Here is a 17,796-nt window from a genome sequence, read left to right as displayed (position 1 = left end):
ATACTCTAGTGGTTCCGGAGTTGTTCGGCTAATGGTGAACCTGGGGTCAAGGGTCACCCAGAGTTCACTGTCCTGGGTGACTTTCTACTGGCTGCACCTAGAGTAGGCCTTGAACCCATCCTGGAGGGCGTGAAGGGTCCATGGGCCCTCCGCCCTCCCACAGTGGTGGGGCTCTTCTGAGACGAGGTCAGGACCCAGCCCTCTCCCTGACGGAGCTGTGCCTGATGTCCTTGAGGAGGGTGAAAAGCAGGGGAGACCCCCAAGTTCAGGCCCCTGCTCAGGCTGACCCAGCCCATCTCCATTCCCCAGAGGCCTGCGTAGGTGGGAAAGGACAGCTGAGCCCTCCTTTGGTCCCGGGGAGTTGGTGAGCGTGGGTTCCATGCCACCATCCAGAGAAGAGTGTGAGGGAGACAGAGTCAGAGGGAGCCAGATCCAGGGACCGTGGGAGGGAGGGCCGAGGAGGAGGAGACTTCAAAGCACTCCTAGAACAGCTTATAAACAAGCTGGGCTGGTGGGGCAGCCAGCGGGGGCCTTTCTGGAGGGGCCGGAAGCTTGCACGGGGTTGTGTGAAGAGCACAGGACAGGGGTCAGAGAGGGGAGGCGTGAGCCTCGGGGGCCCCAGGCAGCCCCACCTAACCTCTCTGTGACTCGGTTTCCTCTCTCTCCCTCCGGGGCTGGCGAGAGGGTCAGCGTGACGATGTAGGTGAAAGTGCTGTGTAGGCGCCAAGCCCTGATCAGATGTTATTTATTATTCTGAGCTGTGTTTTGGTGGGAGACTTGGAAGGGCTGAGCGGGAGAGCTGAGTGTTCTAGGGCCCCTTCTTCCCCAGTGCTGTTTTGAGAGTTCTCAGAGCAGAATGGCCAGGCGTGGGGCCCGGGCAGGGAGAGACCCATGGCTCTCGACAGGACCAAACTGCGCAGAGGATCGGGTAGGATGGACCAGGTTCCCTGCTTTTCCGACTCCCCCCCTCACCTCTGGTCTGTACCGCTCCCTGCTCCCCCCCCTTCCTAATGGTCTCAAGTGACTCCCCAGAAATCAGCCTCCTCTCCCCGGATACCTGTCTCACGTAATGGGGCTGTGACAATTTTTCTAAGTCCTGCTCAGAAATGTGTCACTGTCCATTTCCCTTTGTGATATCAAAGGAGACTGCACAAACCACGTTCATCAAGTGCTGTGCAGAGGCCCGGCTCTGAGCAGCTGGAACACGGGTTTATGAAATTACAAGGAATTCAAAGCAGCCGGCGCCGCCCGCTGTCTGGCTTCATTACTGGGACCGGCCTCGGAGGGAAGTTTATTCCAATAATTTAGGGGATTAGGATCTGACACCCTTCATTAACTCTTTGACATAAGCAGAAAAGACAGATCTTGCAGAATGACCCACACGACGGGAAGGAATTGGCTCAGGCAGGGAGGAGGCAACACGCCGCCCACGAGGAAGAAGCAAAGTCTGCAGGGTGGAAAGAGGGTCGCTGCCCTTTCACAGGCCAACTGGAGGGTGAGGTCTAGCCGGAGGGGGAGAGCGGGTCAGGGCTCGGCACTCAGTTTCCCCATCTGTGAAATAACTGGGGCCCCGCCCCATCGACTGCCCCTAGGACATAGCAGCTTGGTTACTGCTCCCCAAATCCTTTGCAGTTGGTCTTGAAAAGGTATCTCTCTCTTCCCCATTCCATGGCAGGTTCTGGCTCTTTTCCTGTCCCCTCCACAGATATAGCCCTTGATGTTTCACAAACTGCTTGTCCAGCCTGTAAAGACCAGAGTTGGGGCTGCCCATTGACAGCAGTTTTGACACCTGGGTGGGGAGGGGTGCTCTCCAAAGGCCCCACAAGCTGGTGTCCCTCATTAATGGTGGGGTCACGTAGCTGTGTGACACGGGGCAAGTTGCTTACCCTCTCTGTGTGTCTTTTCCTCAAATCTAAAATGATGGTACAGTTTGTTGTGAGGATTAAATGAGACAATACACACAGCCTGGCACACATTAAAGCCCCAGTAAATATCAGCAATTAGTCTTCCTACCGCTGCCCACTGGGGGTGACCTTCTCCTTCGTAAATCGGGGGGGACGAGAGCTGACTGACACTCCCTGAGTGCAGCCTTCATGGTCGTTAGCGAGGCCGCTCGGCTGCGCAGCACCGTCCCAAGACACTGTGACCACATAGGTTCTCTTGGAGCCGGGAGTGTGTCAGTCGAGGAGCAGGAATGTGATACGTCCCGGAGCCGGGGGAGCCGGAGCATATCTGGTATGTGTCTCTGGAATGATTTGGGGAAAATTCCCCGAAGTTGGAACTTGAGAGGCAAACTGCCGGGACAGAGAGATAGGGAGCTGTCCGCACGCCCCCCACCCTGGGACCTGGTGCTGGGGTGGGAGTCAGCTTACACAGCACAGGCTGCTCAGGCCCGCCCTGGAATGGCCGTGAACTTGTTGTTTTTCCACGTCATTTGCTCTCAGATGCACTATCGGGCCGGCGATGCTAAGCCTGCGGCTGCAGGTCCCTCCTCGTAACAAGTGAGCGTGTGTTCTTCGGAGGTGGCCAAGGGGAGGAGGGGGCCCGGCCGAGAGGTGGGGGGAAGGGAAGCAAGCCTCTTCGTGGAGTACAGTGAGCTTGCGTGTCCCGGAGCCAGCTCCCCCAAAGCACATGCCATTTCTGGCCCCTGAAGGGGTTAAAGGCCTCCTGGAGTCAAAAACAAGCAGGTGTCCCACCGTGCCAGATACGCCGCCTAAACTGCTTCCAGCTTTTTTTTCCTCTTCTGCAACAAGTCTGTGATCAGCCACAGGACAGAGGAGCCGGCAGCCTGCCTGTGACAGGCGTCAGGTTAGCTTGCTCCCAGTCGGGTGGCGCGCCCAGGACATAAATCCAGGCTCTGGCCCCTGTGCAGCTTCTCTCCCCGCACACTCCGGAGAGGGAACCCCCTTCATCTGAGGCCGCACAGCCCGGCGGGCTCCACGGACTTGGTGGAGGCAGCCTCGGCAGCTGCAGCCCCAGCAGCGGCGAGGAGGCCCGCTGGGGTGGGCAGGGCAGGTGTCCGCAGCCCCCGAGGAGCACGAGGCCCTGGGGGCCCCAGCCCTGGCGCCACCTCAGGGGAGGTCTCTGGGCGCCGCACACCTCACCATGCGGGCCCCGGGGTGCTGCTGTTCCCGGTCCCGCTGGGGGCAGATGGCAGCGCTGCTCCTGCTGCTGCTCGGGGTGCCCCCGCGAGGCCTGGCCCTGCCGCCCGCCCGATACTCTCACGCTGGCATCTGCCCCAACGACATGAACCCCAACCTCTGGGTGGATGCCCAGAGCACCTGCAAGCGGGAGTGTGAGACGGACCAGGTGAGTGTGAACCCGGAAGTCTTGCTAGCGAGCGAGAGGGGGAGCTGGGTGGTGGGAACGACTTGCAACGTGGAGGAGCCCAGCCCCGGGCCACATGGAGATAAACAGGGTGTGATGTCTGTCTAACCTCGAGGCCTGGAAGAAGAGGTGGGCGTGAGGTCAGAGTTTCTCAGGGACTGGGAATCTTCGGATTCCTGGTCTCATGTCTGCTGAGGGCTGCTCTGAGCCAGCACTATGCCAGGCACATCAGAGAGATTGGCATGACCCACCCGCAGCCTGTCGACAGGTGAGAGTGGAACTCAGGACCCTGCAGTGAGCAGCACAGGGCTCCGTGGCCAGGGAGGGGAGGCTGGGCCTGGACCCCGCATCCATCTGACCACAAAGCTGAGGCTTCATCCGGCCTCTGGGCCACTTCCCCGGGGCTTTGGATCCTGACCCTGAGATCAGAGCAGGCTGATGGGGAGGGTGGGCAGGAGTGGATCTGAATAGACTCTCTGGGTGTCCGTAGGGGGCACGTAGACTAGCTTTCGACCTGCCAAATCCCTCGAGCCTCCCAGCACTCAGGGCAGGCCTGGTTCTAGGGCAATGCCCTCCCAGCTCCTGAGTCCCAGGGCTGTTCCTGTCACTTCCCCCGGGGTGAAGAGCCTGCTAGTACCTGGCACCTGCCTGGGCAGAGATACGTCCTGCCAGTCTGGCAGCTCCTGGGGCTCAGGCTGGGTTGGTCATCACCAGGGACCACGGGAGACCATGATGCTTGCTCCCTCTGCCGAATGCATGTAACCTATGAGAGCACAGGCTGGCCCTGGGGAGAGCTGCCTGCCCCTCACAGTGCCCACGGGACAATCCAGGCCTCTCACTGGCAGGGAGCAGTGGGGGAGCCGAGGGAGAGGAAGGTAAGGACTAGGGAGGGGTGGCAGAGCGTTCCCCTCCGGCTGAGGTCATGCTGTTATTTGGCTACATTTGCAGGCAAGGCTGTTTCACTGGCACAGGCTGGCCTGATAAATCAGGTGGAGCTTGGAGACAGTGAGACTCTTGCTGATTTTGTGTGTCTTGGGGAGAAGGCACCTCCATGGGGCCGGGGATATAGACAGCCTATGGGTATGTTCTGAGCCCTTAAGCAAAAACTGTTCTAAAAATTCCCTCCAGGTTTTCTGTGCCCAGAAATACCTTCCCCTGGTCCCCAAGGACCCAGCCTTTCTTGGACCTCTGAGTCCTGCAGGAGCTTCCGGGGCCAGAGTCTTTAAGGAATTGAAAGACCCTCCGGCAAGGAGCAGGTTCTCTGCTGCTCAGCCCCCTCCGCCCTCACCCTCTCACTGGGTCCCTCTCCTTCAGACCCCAGCTCTGAGATCTGTCCATCCCTGTCCCAGAGCCTCCCTGGTGTGGCCTAGAAGCCTATGCCAAGCAAGGGCTGCAAAACAAAGTCCCCATTCTGAGCCAAGAGGGGAAAACAGTAAACAAGTCGAGCAGGCAGCCTCCACGTAGCCCTTAGTTGATGTGGAATGTCGGAGGGGCTGAAGGGAAAGTTGGAGCCGCATGAGGCCAGCCCTGGTGGGGAGCAGCTCACAGAGCCACGACCAGGGCTCAGGATTAGGGGCATTGCCCACATCCCAGCGAAAACACCATGTGAAATCCTTGTTTGTGTCAGCCCCAGAGCATGTTGCTAATTTCGAGGAATTAAACTAATGCGGTATGTGGCTCCACAGAGAATCAGAGGGAATTACAGCCTGGCAAGTCCTCGCTGAAGGCCTTGCTGACCTTTGCCACACAAAGGGACTTTTTTCCCTGTTGATTTCCCCGTGCAATGTCCCACAGGTTGGAACTGGCACAGGCCACAGTGGCCAGACCTGGTGTCCTGGGCCTGTCCTGCCTGCCCTTCTTCTAGGCTTTGGATGAACATTGGCCAGCATCAGAGCTGCCGTTCCTAATGTGTATGTGGACAGCCTTGAACAGCTGTCCCAGTGGTGTCCGACTTTTCCTTCTTAGCATTTGGCCAGGGCATCCCTATTGGAAGAGACAAAACGGCAGGCTCGTTTGTTCCATTCGACACCTCATCCTGGTAACGATATGATGTAGAAGAAAAATACCTCATCAGAGTCCCATCCACCTGGAGCTTGAAGCCCTTTCCCACCACTTCCCAGCTCTGTGGACTTGAGCGTCACCTCCCTTAGTTTCTGCATCCTCATCTCATCTCATGGTAGTAGGAAGACTTTCCCTCTTACAGTATGTGACCTTCCTCTTCCCACACTGCTAGCTGTGTGACCTTGGGCAAGTTACCTAGTCTCTCTGTGCCTCAGTTATCATTACCTGTGAAGTGAGAATGATGGTTGTACCCATTGTGATGAGCATTAGATAAGCTGACAGATATAAATGTTCTTAGAAGAAGGCTGGGCAAATAGTGGGTGCTATGAGTACATTAGCTATTATTATTATCGAAATGGTTTTCTCATGGTAGGTGAGCACGTATTTGTTCCCTTCCCTGGAGACCATGGGGGAGGGTGGGGGGAAGCCTGTGTTCTCTTCCTTCTCCTCCTTGCTCAGACCTCTCCATCTGGCTCTCCCCAGGAGTGTGAGACCTATGAGAAGTGCTGCCCCAATGTGTGTGGGACCAAGAGCTGTGTGGCGGCCCGCTACATGGACGTGAAGGGGAAGAAGGGCCCCGTGGGCATGCCCAAGGAGGCCACGTGCGACCATTTCATGTGTCTGCAGCAGGGCTCCGAATGTGACATCTGGGACGGCCAGCCCGTGTGCAAGTGCAGAGACCGCTGTGAGAAGGAGCCCAGTTTCACTTGTGCCTCCGACGGCCTCACCTACTATAACCGCTGCTACATGGACGCCGAGGCCTGCTCCAAGGGCATCACACTGGCTGTCGTCACCTGCCGCTATCACTTCACCTGGCCCAACACCAGCCCCCCGCCACCCGAGACCACCGTGCACCCCACCACGGCCTCCCCAGAGACCCCTGGGCTGGACACAGCGGCCCCAGCTCTGCTCAACCACCCCGCGCACCAGTCGGTCACTGTGGGTGAGACAGTGAGCTTCCTTTGTGACGTGGTGGGCCGGCCCCGGCCCGAGATCACCTGGGAGAAGCAGCTGGAGGATCGGGAGAACGTGGTCATGAGGCCCAACCACGTGCGCGGCAACGTGGTGGTCACCAACATCGCCCAGCTGGTCATCTACAGCGCCCAGCCCCAGGACGCCGGCATCTACACCTGCACGGCCCGCAACGCCGCCGGCGTCCTGCGTGCTGACTTCCCGCTGTCGGTGGTCCGGGGGGGTCGGCCTTCGGCCACCGAGGAGAGCAGCCCGAACGGTACAGCCTTCCCCGCAGCCGAGTGCCTGAAGCCCCCCGACAGCGAGGACTGCGGCGAGGAGCAGACCCGCTGGCACTTCGATGCCCAGGCCAACAACTGCCTGACCTTCACCTTCGGCCACTGCCACCGCAACCGCAACCACTTTGAGACCTACGAGGCCTGCATGCTGGCCTGCGTGAGCGGGCCGCTGGCCGTGTGCAGCCTGCCCGCCCTGCAGGGGCCCTGCAAGGCCTACGAGCCCCGCTGGGCCTACAACAGCCAGACGGGCCAGTGCCAGTCCTTCGTCTACGGCGGCTGCGAGGGCAACGGCAACAACTTTGAGAGCCGCGAGGCCTGCGAGGAGTCCTGCCCCTTCCCTCGGGGGAACCAGCGCTGCCGGGCCTGCAAGCCAAGGCAGAAGCTCGTCACCAGCTTCTGTCGGAGCGACTTTGTCATCTTGGGCCGAATCTCTGAGCTGACAGAGGAGCCCGACTCAGGTCGCGCCCTGGTGACTGTGGACGAGGTCCTAAAGGACGAGAAGATGGGCCTCAAGTTCCTGGGCCGGGAGCCGCTGGAGGTCACTCTGCTCCACGTGGACTGGACCTGCCCCTGCCCCAATGTGACGGTGGGCGAGACGCCACTCATCATCATGGGTGAGGTGGACGGCGGCATGGCCATGCTGCGGCCCGACAGCTTCGTGGGAGCCTCGAGCGCCCGGCGGGTTCGGAAGCTGCGCGAGGTCATGCACAAGAAAACCTGTGACGTCCTCAAGGAGTTCCCAGGCTTGCAGTGAGGCCCTCCGCCCCTCCCCAGTCCTGTCCCTGACCCTCTTCCATTGACCCATCCCCAGCACCCCTCAGTCGGCAAACTGGGCAAGGTCAGATTAGATGGTCTTAGGCCAGCAGGGGAATATCAATCAACGCATCAGAAAAAAGCCACCGCATGGAAATATATACACTACCAAATGTAAAATAGCTAGCTAGTGGGAAGCAGCCGCATAGCACAGGGAGATCAGCTCGGTGCTTTGTGACCACCTAGTGGGATGGGGAGGGTGGGAGGGAGACACAAGAGGGAGGAGATATGGGGATATATGTTTATGTATAGCTGATTCACTTTGTCATACAGCAGAAACTAATGCACCATTGTAAAGCAATTATACTCCAATAAAGATGTTAAAAAAAAGAAAAGAAAAGAAAAGAAAAAAGCCACCCGAGGGTCTTAGATCAACTTCTATTCTTTGAGTTCAATAAAGAGGGGTCCGTGTCTTTTTTAGCTGTGGGGGACAAAAGGAGAAGTCAACAGACACCTGCAGCTTATTCCTGATGACCAGTCTGCTCTGGCCTTCTTATCTTCTCTTGGCTGGCCACTCCCTCCCCTGGCTCTCCCAGCCTCCCTGCCCCTAGCCAGCCTCCCAGCCAGGATTCTAGAGATGGAGGCTGCATGATGGTCACAGGAATAGTTGAATGAAGTGGTTTGCAAAAGAAGTAGGTGGGGATAGAAAGGAGGGCCCAGGAACTGATTGGACAAATTGCCCACAGCCTCCCAGAGCGCTATGGGCAGAAACCACTTCATGGTGGGGATTGCGGGAAGTGAGTAGCAGGAGGTTTGCCCTGAGTGGAGGCTGCCGGGCAGGTGCCTTTGGGTGGTGGTCAGCCTGTGCTTCGGTCAAGTTGGCCTGGCAGTCTCTGAGGCCACCACAGCACATGTGGTGAAGAATACATGTTTCTCATGTTTCTTCTCCCTGGGCTTTATTGATTGGTTTATTGATTGTTGATTTATTGATTCAGTTCTCTTCAATCCAACTCAGTGGACATTTTCTGAACACTTCCTGGGTGCCAGATGCTAGGACCACAGAGAGATGTTAGTCACTGCCCAGCTCATAGTGACTGAACACAAATGTCCAGATCCCAGGGCTCCCCCAGAAGCAGACCAATGGCTGGCTCTCCCTGCTGTCAAAAATCCCATTTTTAACAGACAGCGTGCTTTCAGCTGCCACTGGCTTCCTTGGACATAAAGCAGATAGAAGCCCCAGGATCTGTTTTGGTGGGAAGAGAAATAAAGAGGAAAAGCAGGCAGGGAAGGGGGTTGGTGAAGGAATAAGAAAGGAGGGAAGAGGGGAGGCAGGCCTGGGAAGGAAAAGGAATGTTGCTCGATGCTCCCATCTGGTGGTGGCCTTGGGAGCTGCAGGGACCTGGAGAGAGGCTCTAGGTGTGGCCTGGGAGGGCTGGTTTGGGTATGCGGCAGCTTGTTGGTGACTTCTGTTTCTGGACTTCCTGTGCAGGTCTGCCACCACACCACTAGATAAAGCTTTGGGGAAACCCACTGTCAGCTCTTCCTCTACCCCCATTCCCTCCTCAGCCCTTCATTCTGTCCATGCCCCTCCCTAGCTGAAGAAGGTATTTGTGGGGCATTTTCGTTTCTTCCTCAAATGTAGGGGGAAAGATACCAATTAAAAGCTCGTAGTATCAACAGCCCTTCTTGTGTGATTCGTTTGGGCTAATGTGTGGGCGGGACGGTGGGGGTGGGTAGTGTCATTTCTTTGGTGACCTGGTGGTTGGGGGGGAGTTGGGGGGTGGGGGGGTTAGTCTGGCCATCTGGATCCTGTTTAGGTGATAAAGGGACACTGCTAACATTTGGTGCACTTTGCAGCTCTACGACTCCTTACTGCGGCGCCCACCCCAGCTCTGTACATTAGGCACAGGAGAGCTGAGGCCAGAGACGCCAGGTAACTCACCCAGGAACACGGGCAGGAAGGCACAGGGTGTAGGCCCAGGTGTTCTGCCTCATATCTCGGTCCCATGCCCCATCACAACAGCACGGTGGGCCAGGGCAGACTCCAGACCCCAACGCTGATGATCAGTTCAGGGGCACGAAGGTGGAAGAGACAGGAGTGGGCAGGGGGCCATGCTGTCCAGCTGTTACTCCCTAGGGGGCCTCTGCGTGAGGCTCGGTCCCAAAGCCCTGGGTGCTCAGAGCACGTACGTGGCTGGGTTCCCAGGCTGAGGCAGCAGCACCTTTGGTGCCAGGGGTTCCTGGCTGCTCCCCTCCCCAGAGATGGGTTCAGGAGCTTTCAGCCAGGGCGTGCTCCCAGCTTGTCTGTCCCCTAGGCTGGGAGCCAGCTAAGCACGAGGGACACCTGACCCCTGTTCACTTCCCTGGTCTTCCCGGGCCATAGCTCCAAGGAGGAATCCAGGCCCAGCCCAGCCCAGCCCGGGTCAATCCCTCCTTAGAGATAATTCCCTGCAATAAGGAGGGGCCAGGATGGAGAACACAAGCTCCTCCCTGAGAGATAAGAGAGGCCAGAGGAGTGGGAGCTTCTCAAGTCACCACTGGGAAAATGCTGAGCACAGAACTTAAACAAGAAGGTGTGAGCACCAGCCGCAGGCCCTGCCCCTTTCAGGTCCAGGAACCAGGGAGTGAGTCCTTACCTTCCCTCAGAGTGGGGACACACTGTTGCACCTGCTTCTAGGCTGAGGTGCCCCAATAAATAGCACATCACCTTAGAGCCCGAGGGGGCAAGTGTCCACATGCCAGCACCTGTCACCTCCCCTCTTCCCTCCACTTGCATAGATGTGGGGCTGAGCCCTGTGACGACCTGGTGGAGGTGTCAGGTTCAGGGGATCTGATCTCAGGCACTGCCCACACACAGCTGCAGACTTGGGGCTCCTGTCACACTCCATCCCCAGCTTGGCAGGGTGGGAAGGCCCAGCCTGGGGAGTCAGACCCACCTAGGGCTGAATTTGGGCTCTGACACGTATCCGCCATCTCTCTGAGCCTCAGTTTCCTCATCTGTAAGACAGAGCACTTCATGGAGACTTGGGGTGCCCCACCCTATTAACTGTGTCAAGCTGAAAAGCCTAGGAAACAGAACCTGGCACAGATGGCTGCCCCTGGGCGCCCTCTGTGCCCTCAGCAGCTCCCTGGCTGAGAGCACTCCCCCAGGACTGCTCTCCTCCCCTCACTCCTCCCTGCTCTCCTCCCCTCACTCCTCCCTGCTCTCCTCCCCTCGCCCTTCCATCCAGACCTCAGGTTTCACAGGCTCAGTGACCACGCAGCTTCAAATATTGTATTCTGCTGCTCAGAGTACATCCCAAACTGACCGCCCCGCATAGGTTGATTTGGGATTTGGAAAATATGGGTACTTGGGGAAAGGGTGATGTAGTATCAATGACCGTTGTGGACCTGCCACATGGCATTTATTTTCTGTCCTTGAAACCAAGTCTGTGTCTCCCTCGGTCACCCAGGCCTTACATAGTAACTGACTTCTGGGAGGTGCTGAGTGCAGGCTGAACTGAATTCCCAGGGCCTGGTTGCCAGGTGACCTAGGGAGGCCAGCCTACCCAGTCTGGGAGATTTGGCCCCCGGATATAGGGGGATTGAGCCCTCCTTCAGGTCGAGGTCAGACTCACCTGCTTTCCTGTCGCTGGATGCTCACTCCTCCCCTGCTTGCATCTGTTGGCTCCCTCTCTCCACCCTCCTCTGCCTCTAGCCCATCTCTCTGTTTGCCTTCAGAGGCTTGTTCTGGTGCCGGCTGTCTCCAGACGAGCCCTGAGGCCTCCGCTTGGAGGAGGACAAGACAGGGGCAGGACAGCTTGGCTTTTTCCACCCTCTGCGTCCCCCAGCCCCTCCAGCCTCCTAGGACACGCTGCTCCATAGTCTGATGTCACCCCTGGACAGTGGGGCCAGAGAGCAGGGACCGGGGTTGGAACCTGAGGAGTGAAGGGGGCGAATAAATACAGCTACATGGCCATTTCCTCAGACTGAGGACAGCGCCCTGTGCCCCACCATCCTGCTATAACACCAACATTGAGTGGGCGCTTACTGCAGGGCAGGTACTGGATGTCATCTCTTGTCAGCTCCGTCACGCCTGTGGGAGACAGAATGCTATTTTGTAGGTGGAAAACTGAGGCCAGAGGAGACAAGAAGCTTTGCCCAAGATCACCCAGCCGCTAAGTGGCAGAGCCAGGATTTGAACCTAAGCAGTCTGACTTCCAGGCTCTTAATGCTCGTGCTATGCTATTTCTCCCAGCATGTCACACACACGCACGCACACACACACACACACACACACACACACACACACACACACACGGCTCTGGGCTGGGCAGTGTGGAATCCTATCAGGACCCCAAATGTCTCCAAAGAGCCTGTCTTCCGTCAGCCACATGCACACCACCCCATGCGTGTGAGGTTACGTGTCACACGGTATTTCTGTCACACGCGTGAGCAGTCACGGCCTAGATTCCTGAGCCTGCTCATCCTTCAAGACTCAGCTCCTTGGGGGCGCCTCCGCTGTGCCCAGGCTGCACACTCTTCTCCAAGCCTCCATCTCCCTCTGCACTCGCACTGATCCCCGGCCAGGGTCACTGCTTAGGGTTCTGGGAGGCCTGTGGGCCCAGGTCGCAGAGCTCCAGAGGGATTCGCTGGATGAACAAATGGTCCTGGGACCAAGGGTCACGCGGTGCACTGGAGACCACAAGGCTGTGAAGGGGCTCCTTTGGGGTCTTCCTTCCTTTTGCCCAGCTCCACTTCCTGATACTGTCTCCTCCTACCTCCCCAAGGAGTCTGAAGTCTCCCTCCTTCTCTGGAAGTGTGTGATTAATATAGGCAGGGTTCCTGGGTCCTATTCTTGGCTGTGGCCTCATTCTGGAATGTGCCCTGAGGTCAAAGTGACACTCAAGCTGTCAGGAGGAAGGAAGCCTAACCCTCTAGCTAGCACTGCCCTGAGGGAGCGGGTAGGGTGGGCAGGTGGGCAGTCCACCACCCTCTCCTTCCCGCCTCTCTGGCTCCTATTTCGGGGTTGGGTTGGAGTCTGTGTGTCCCACCCCAACTTACCCCAGGACGTGAAGCTCTGGCATCCAGGTCTCCAGCAACACCCTGGACACCCAGACAAGGGAAGAATAGGCTGCATCTCCAGTGCTTCCTGGACTGGACCCTCCCAGAGGTAGGGCCTCTTCCCAGCATGTCTGTTGGGGTGAGGTGAGGTACTTGGGTGTGTTTCTTGTCCTTTTCAAGTCTTCAGGATACGGCTAGAGACCTGGCAGGATGAAGATATACCCATCCTGATCATTTGTTTTCTGGCTTGGTGTGAGGGACACACCCAGTTCTGGCAGAGGATGGTGACAGTTTTGTCTCCTTTTGGTGTGAACAGCCAGGAAGTAGAGACAGGGCCTGGGGCAGTGGTGAGGAACCCCAGCAGGGGAGGAGCACAGTGCCAGAAGAGAACGGATGGGCATTTGAGGGTGAACAACTCTTTTTTTTTTTTAAGTTTCCAGGTTCTGCTAATGCTGCTCTTCTGGGACCACATTTCTTTTGGCCGCACCATGGGGCTTGTGGGATCTCAGTTCCCTGACCAGGGATCAAACCCGGGCTCCTGGCAGTGAAAGCGCTGAGTCCTAATTCACTGCCATGGAATTCCCGAGTGTGAACAACTCTGATTAACAGAGTTGATCTTTAACAATTGTAAAGTCTGAACAACTTTACAATTGTTGTCCAGTTTAATCCTCACAACCTTCTCTCAGCTACATCTTTTACTATTTCACCGTTTGATAGACCCCACCCTAGGCAACAACGTTCAGGAGGGCCTTGTTCACAGCACAAGGCATGACCATAGAGGGTTACAACAGATATTTGTGGAATGAATCAATGACTGAATGAAGCAAGCCCACAGACCTTATGGAGGAAGAGATGACCTCATAGGTATTATTGTCCCTGTTTTACAGATGCTGAATCTGAATCTAAATGTTTAAAGGAAACTTGCCCAAGGTCATAAGGCTAATAAATGGAAGAGCCAGGATTCAAACCTAGGTCTGTCTGACTTTAGTGCCCATATTCTTTCCAGGGTAACATATATATTTTAACCATTTCAGCTAAAGGCTGAGGGCCCCAAATGGCCGTTCCCCTCCTGAACATCCGTAACCACCTTTTCTAACTGGTCCCTGACCTCCAGGAGTGCCAAGGCGGTACAGAAAGTCACAAAGCTTCACCCTCCAATAGTTAGAATTGAATTCATGTAAGTAAGTTCATAGGAAACAAAATTTTTAAATTCAGTTCCTCAACCCCCCTAGCTATAGTCCAAGTGTCACATTTCATGTGCTTAGTGGCTACCATATTGAACAACACAGACATAGAATATTTCCATCATCACAGAAAATTCTGTTGGATAGCCCTGTTACAGAGGGTTAAACCGTTAATTCTTGTTTTCTCCGGCAGAGATCTTGTGTAGGGGTGCGGGCCCTGACTCTACGCTCCTGCCCTGCCAAGGACTCCAGGGTTTCCTGTTCCTGGTTTTGGTCTCATGGATCCTACTGCCACAAGGGCTTTTGGAATTGCCCTACTGTCTCTAGACTCTAATCTCAGCCTCAGAAAATCCCCTCATCTTTTCTCCCAGAAGGCTTCTGTTAAGCCTTCTTGCAAATAAAGTTCTTGATGGCCTTTCTCAATATCCCAGATTTCCTAAAGAGGTACACAAATGAATACATACACACCATGACCCAACAGTTGTGGCACTCAGGGGAAGATGAGTTTACCAAACTTTTAGCTAAATATGACAGAGAGGGGCTGCTGATGGGAGGGAGACAGTAGGGACTACAGGCCAAATCCTCTCATGGCATGGCACAGGGCCCACGACAATTGTGAAAGTGCTCCCACTAGCGGGCCAGGTGCGCCACAGCTCTTCAGAGACGTCTGTGGACGTGTTGAATCAAGGGCTAAGAATTCATTTGTTTGTTATGGTCATTGCTGTTAGAATTGAATTGCGTAAGACTTTAAAAAGAGGCACCAGATATTTTAGGTCTTAAGGCCCCCAAATTTCCCTGGTATACAGGGCGAGTGGCCATGAGGAAAGGCCAGAGTCATGGCAGAGCATGGGCTCTTGAGTCAAACTACCTGGGCTCAAATACTGGCTCTGTGACTTTGGGTAAGTTAACCTCTCGTGCCTCAGTATCTTCACCTATAAAATGGGATAATAATGGTTTCCATAGTGCCTCTCCAGTAGTAGTCAGCCCTGGGCCTGGTTGCTCCAGCTGGTTGGGAATAATAGCTGTTGCATGTTCCCGCCTGTGGCTGGAAAGAACCAGGAGATGAGAACAGGCCCCTCTCCCCAAAGCTGCTCTTGGACAGCAAAGTAAGATCAGATGCAGTCTCCTTTGCTGACAAAGGAAGAGTCCAGGATAAGGGTAGCCAGAGAGGAGAGAAGCGAGAGGAAGGGAAAGAGAGACACATACTCTGGGTTGGGTGGTTGGGAGCAAGCAGAGACAAGTGTAATAATGAGGTAGAGATGCGGAACCTCTGAGACCTCCACGGAGGCCCTAAGAGCATTTCCCCACCATTCCCGGCTCTAATACCTCCAAGTGTAGAGCCGAGTTCTTTTTTTTTAAATTTTATTTTATTATATTTTTATTTTTGGCTGCGTTGGGTCTTCGTTGCTGCACGCGGGCTTTCTCTAGTTGCGGCGAGCGGGCACTGCTCTTCGTTGCGGTGCGCGGGCTTCTCTTGCGGTGGCTTCTCTTGTTGCGGAGCACGGGCTCTAGGTGTGCAGGCTTCAGTAGTTGTGGCACACGGGCTCAGTAAGTAGTTGTGGCACGAGGGCTCAGTAGTTGTGGCTCGTGGGCTCTAGAGCGCAGGCTCAGTAGTTGTGGCGCACAGGCTTAGTTGCTCCGTGGCATGTGGGATCTTCCTAGACCAGGGCTCGAACCCGTATCCCCTGTGTTGGCAGGTGGATTCTTAACCACTGAGCCACCAGGGAAGTCCCTGGAGCTGAGTTCTTACCCTTTATTTCAAGCACCACTCCGCATCTCAATGCACCAAAAAGGGCAACAGAATAAAAGGGGAAACAGCCTCAGAGTTTTGGTGTGACCAGTAACTCAGACTCAAAGTAATCCTCTCAGTCATCACAACCAACAATTTCACCCTGTGACCCTAATAAGAGGAAAAGCTGGTGTTCATGGATGAGCAGAATGCAGCTTCAGTGAGACTTACACAGTTGGCAACCCATCCCCATCTCAGGCCTCATGGAAGATACCCACTCTTTACCACCTAGATGCCCTGATGGCAGGGTTAATAATTTCCATTACTAATAGCCTGCAACACCTAATATGTGCTCAACATACACTATCTCATTAAATATTTACACACCTGTGGTGTGTATATCATTCACCTCCATTTAATATTTTCTCCATTTCAGAGATGATGAAACTGAGGCTCAGAGAGATTGAATAATTTGCCCAAGGTCCCTGGCCAAGCAGGAATCCAAGCTTAGGTTGGTCTATGTGACTCCAAAGCCCATGTATTTAACCACATGTATAAGATATTCCACCACAGGGGGCTTCCCTGGTGGCGCAGTGGTTGAGAGTCTGCCTGCCAATGCAGGGGACACGGGTTCGAGCCCTGGTCTGGGAAGATCCCACATGCCGCGGAGCAGCTGGGCCCATGAGCCACGGTTACTGAGCCTGCGCGTCTGGAGCCTGTGCTCCGCAACAAGAGAGGCCGCGACAGTGAGAGGCCCGCGCACCGTGATGAGGAGTGGTCCCCACTTGCCACAACTAGAGAAAGCCCTCGCACAGAAACGAAGACCCAACACAGCCATCAATAAAGAAATAAAATAAATAAATAAATAAATAAAGCATGACACAAATTAAGCAATGTGAATACCATCAAGCTTTAAAAAAAATGAAATAACGAATACCTACTCTTAAAATTTCTTAATTTAAAAAAAAAGAAAAAAAAAAAAGATATTCCACCACAGATTCAAGAATAGTGAAGTACAGTTTTCTCTCTTTTGCTTCCTCCTTTCTCCCTGCTAATCCACCAGGAAGTTTCACTGCGTAGGATTCTTATGAAAAGGCATGTTTAAGGCCAGCTGACCTCCCCTAAACATGCTGATCACATGCCCTTAAGGCTAAGCCACAGGCCGAGAAACAGAAAGAGATGGGGATGCAAGCCCCTCTCACAGAAGAGTAGAGAGAGTTCAGGTTATTCCCTGTGGGGAAGAGGATTACGCTCAATGCTTCATATCCCTTACACGGTCCTCACACTAAATGTAACAAGTAGGCTTTCTCAGATAAGAAATCTGAGGCTGAATAAGTTTAACCGGGCACAACTATACGAGGGTGAGTTTGGGATTCAATTCGAAGTCTGACCCCAAGGCCCATACTCTTTTCCTGTACAGAGTTACCAGGAGTAATTTTATTTGGAGGCTTAATGAAACCCCTACACTCCTATAGAACATTCTTGCTTAGTTCTTAGCAGTTACCAAGGAGTCTGGAGCCAAACTTGTGGTGCCTAGACCTCTATCCCTACTGGTGAAGCTGGGGTGAGACAGGGGTCAGACACTGATGTTTTCTGTTCCAGTGCAAGACCCATGCTTCATAAAGAACAGTGATGCTCTCTGAACAGCCCCAGGTCACGTGAAGGGGCTTGGCCAGCATGTGGCAGTATTTTCAGTAGATGACAGAGTGCTCGGCCGCAAGGGAAACTTAGGGGAGACTCTAGAAAAGCATTGCTCAGGGAAAGTGACCCAGGGGAAAAGTTATTTGTGGCTGTCAATTTCTTGCTTAGATATTACAAAGCTTCCCTGCCAAAGTCCTTTCTTTGATTTATGCTCAGACTGGAAGATATTATAAGCATCGAAAAAGCCAAACTTGAAAGCCAAACAGCTGAGCTCTGAAAAGATGGTAACCTTGGCCAGGAGTGGAATGTGGTGACGGGTACAGCAAGTGGGAGTGAGCTGGGGGTGTCTGAATTTGTGCAGTGAACACAGAGATTCCACCGACACCAACTTCTGGAAGGGCACTATCTACTGTGAACCCTGATAATTGCAAAAACAAAAAGAGGTTTTGTCTCTAAAGGTAGGAAAACAAATGAGATGACCCCTAGAGGGAGCTTCTAGCCTGAGGAGGTTTTTAAGATAAGCATTTAAACTGAAACTAGGATAGGAACTGGAGCTGCCCCTCCTGTACTTCCCCTCCCTCACTACCACTACTTCTTCCCTGGACTTCTTCCCTGACCTCCCCATCCCACCCCTGGGTCTCCCGAATAAAGAAATTCTTAACCACCTCTCTTTCACAATATTTCTGTTCAAAGCTTGGAACAATGAACAAATATTAAAATGTCCAAAGTCAAAGGCAGTTTTTCCTGGGAATGATGGGCTGGCAGCAGGGCCAGATTTCCTCTGCTTTTTTTTTTTTCCTAAGAGTTA

General features: G+C 54.6%; 1 protein-coding gene across 1 annotated transcript; it reads left to right on the top strand.

Annotated features, from left to right (window-relative positions):
• Positions 1 to 2,203: 2,203 nt before the first annotated feature.
• Positions 2,204 to 7,640, top strand: WFIKKN2 (WAP, follistatin/kazal, immunoglobulin, kunitz and netrin domain containing 2). Its single transcript, XM_059907049.1, has 2 exons — positions 2,204 to 3,309; positions 5,872 to 7,640. The coding sequence occupies exons 1-2, from the start codon at positions 3,106 to 3,108 to the stop codon at positions 7,390 to 7,392; spliced, it is 1,725 nt and encodes a 574-aa protein (XP_059763032.1). The 5' UTR covers positions 2,204 to 3,105; the 3' UTR covers positions 7,393 to 7,640.
• Positions 7,641 to 17,796: the final 10,156 nt, after the last annotated feature.

Source organism: Balaenoptera ricei, chromosome 20 (genome assembly GCF_028023285.1).
Source record: "Balaenoptera ricei isolate mBalRic1 chromosome 20, mBalRic1.hap2, whole genome shotgun sequence".
In the NCBI taxonomy this organism is placed as follows: domain Eukaryota; kingdom Metazoa; phylum Chordata; class Mammalia; order Artiodactyla; family Balaenopteridae; genus Balaenoptera; species Balaenoptera ricei.
Note: the sequence above shows the minus strand (reverse complement) of the source record. Positions and strands in the feature narration are given on the sequence as shown.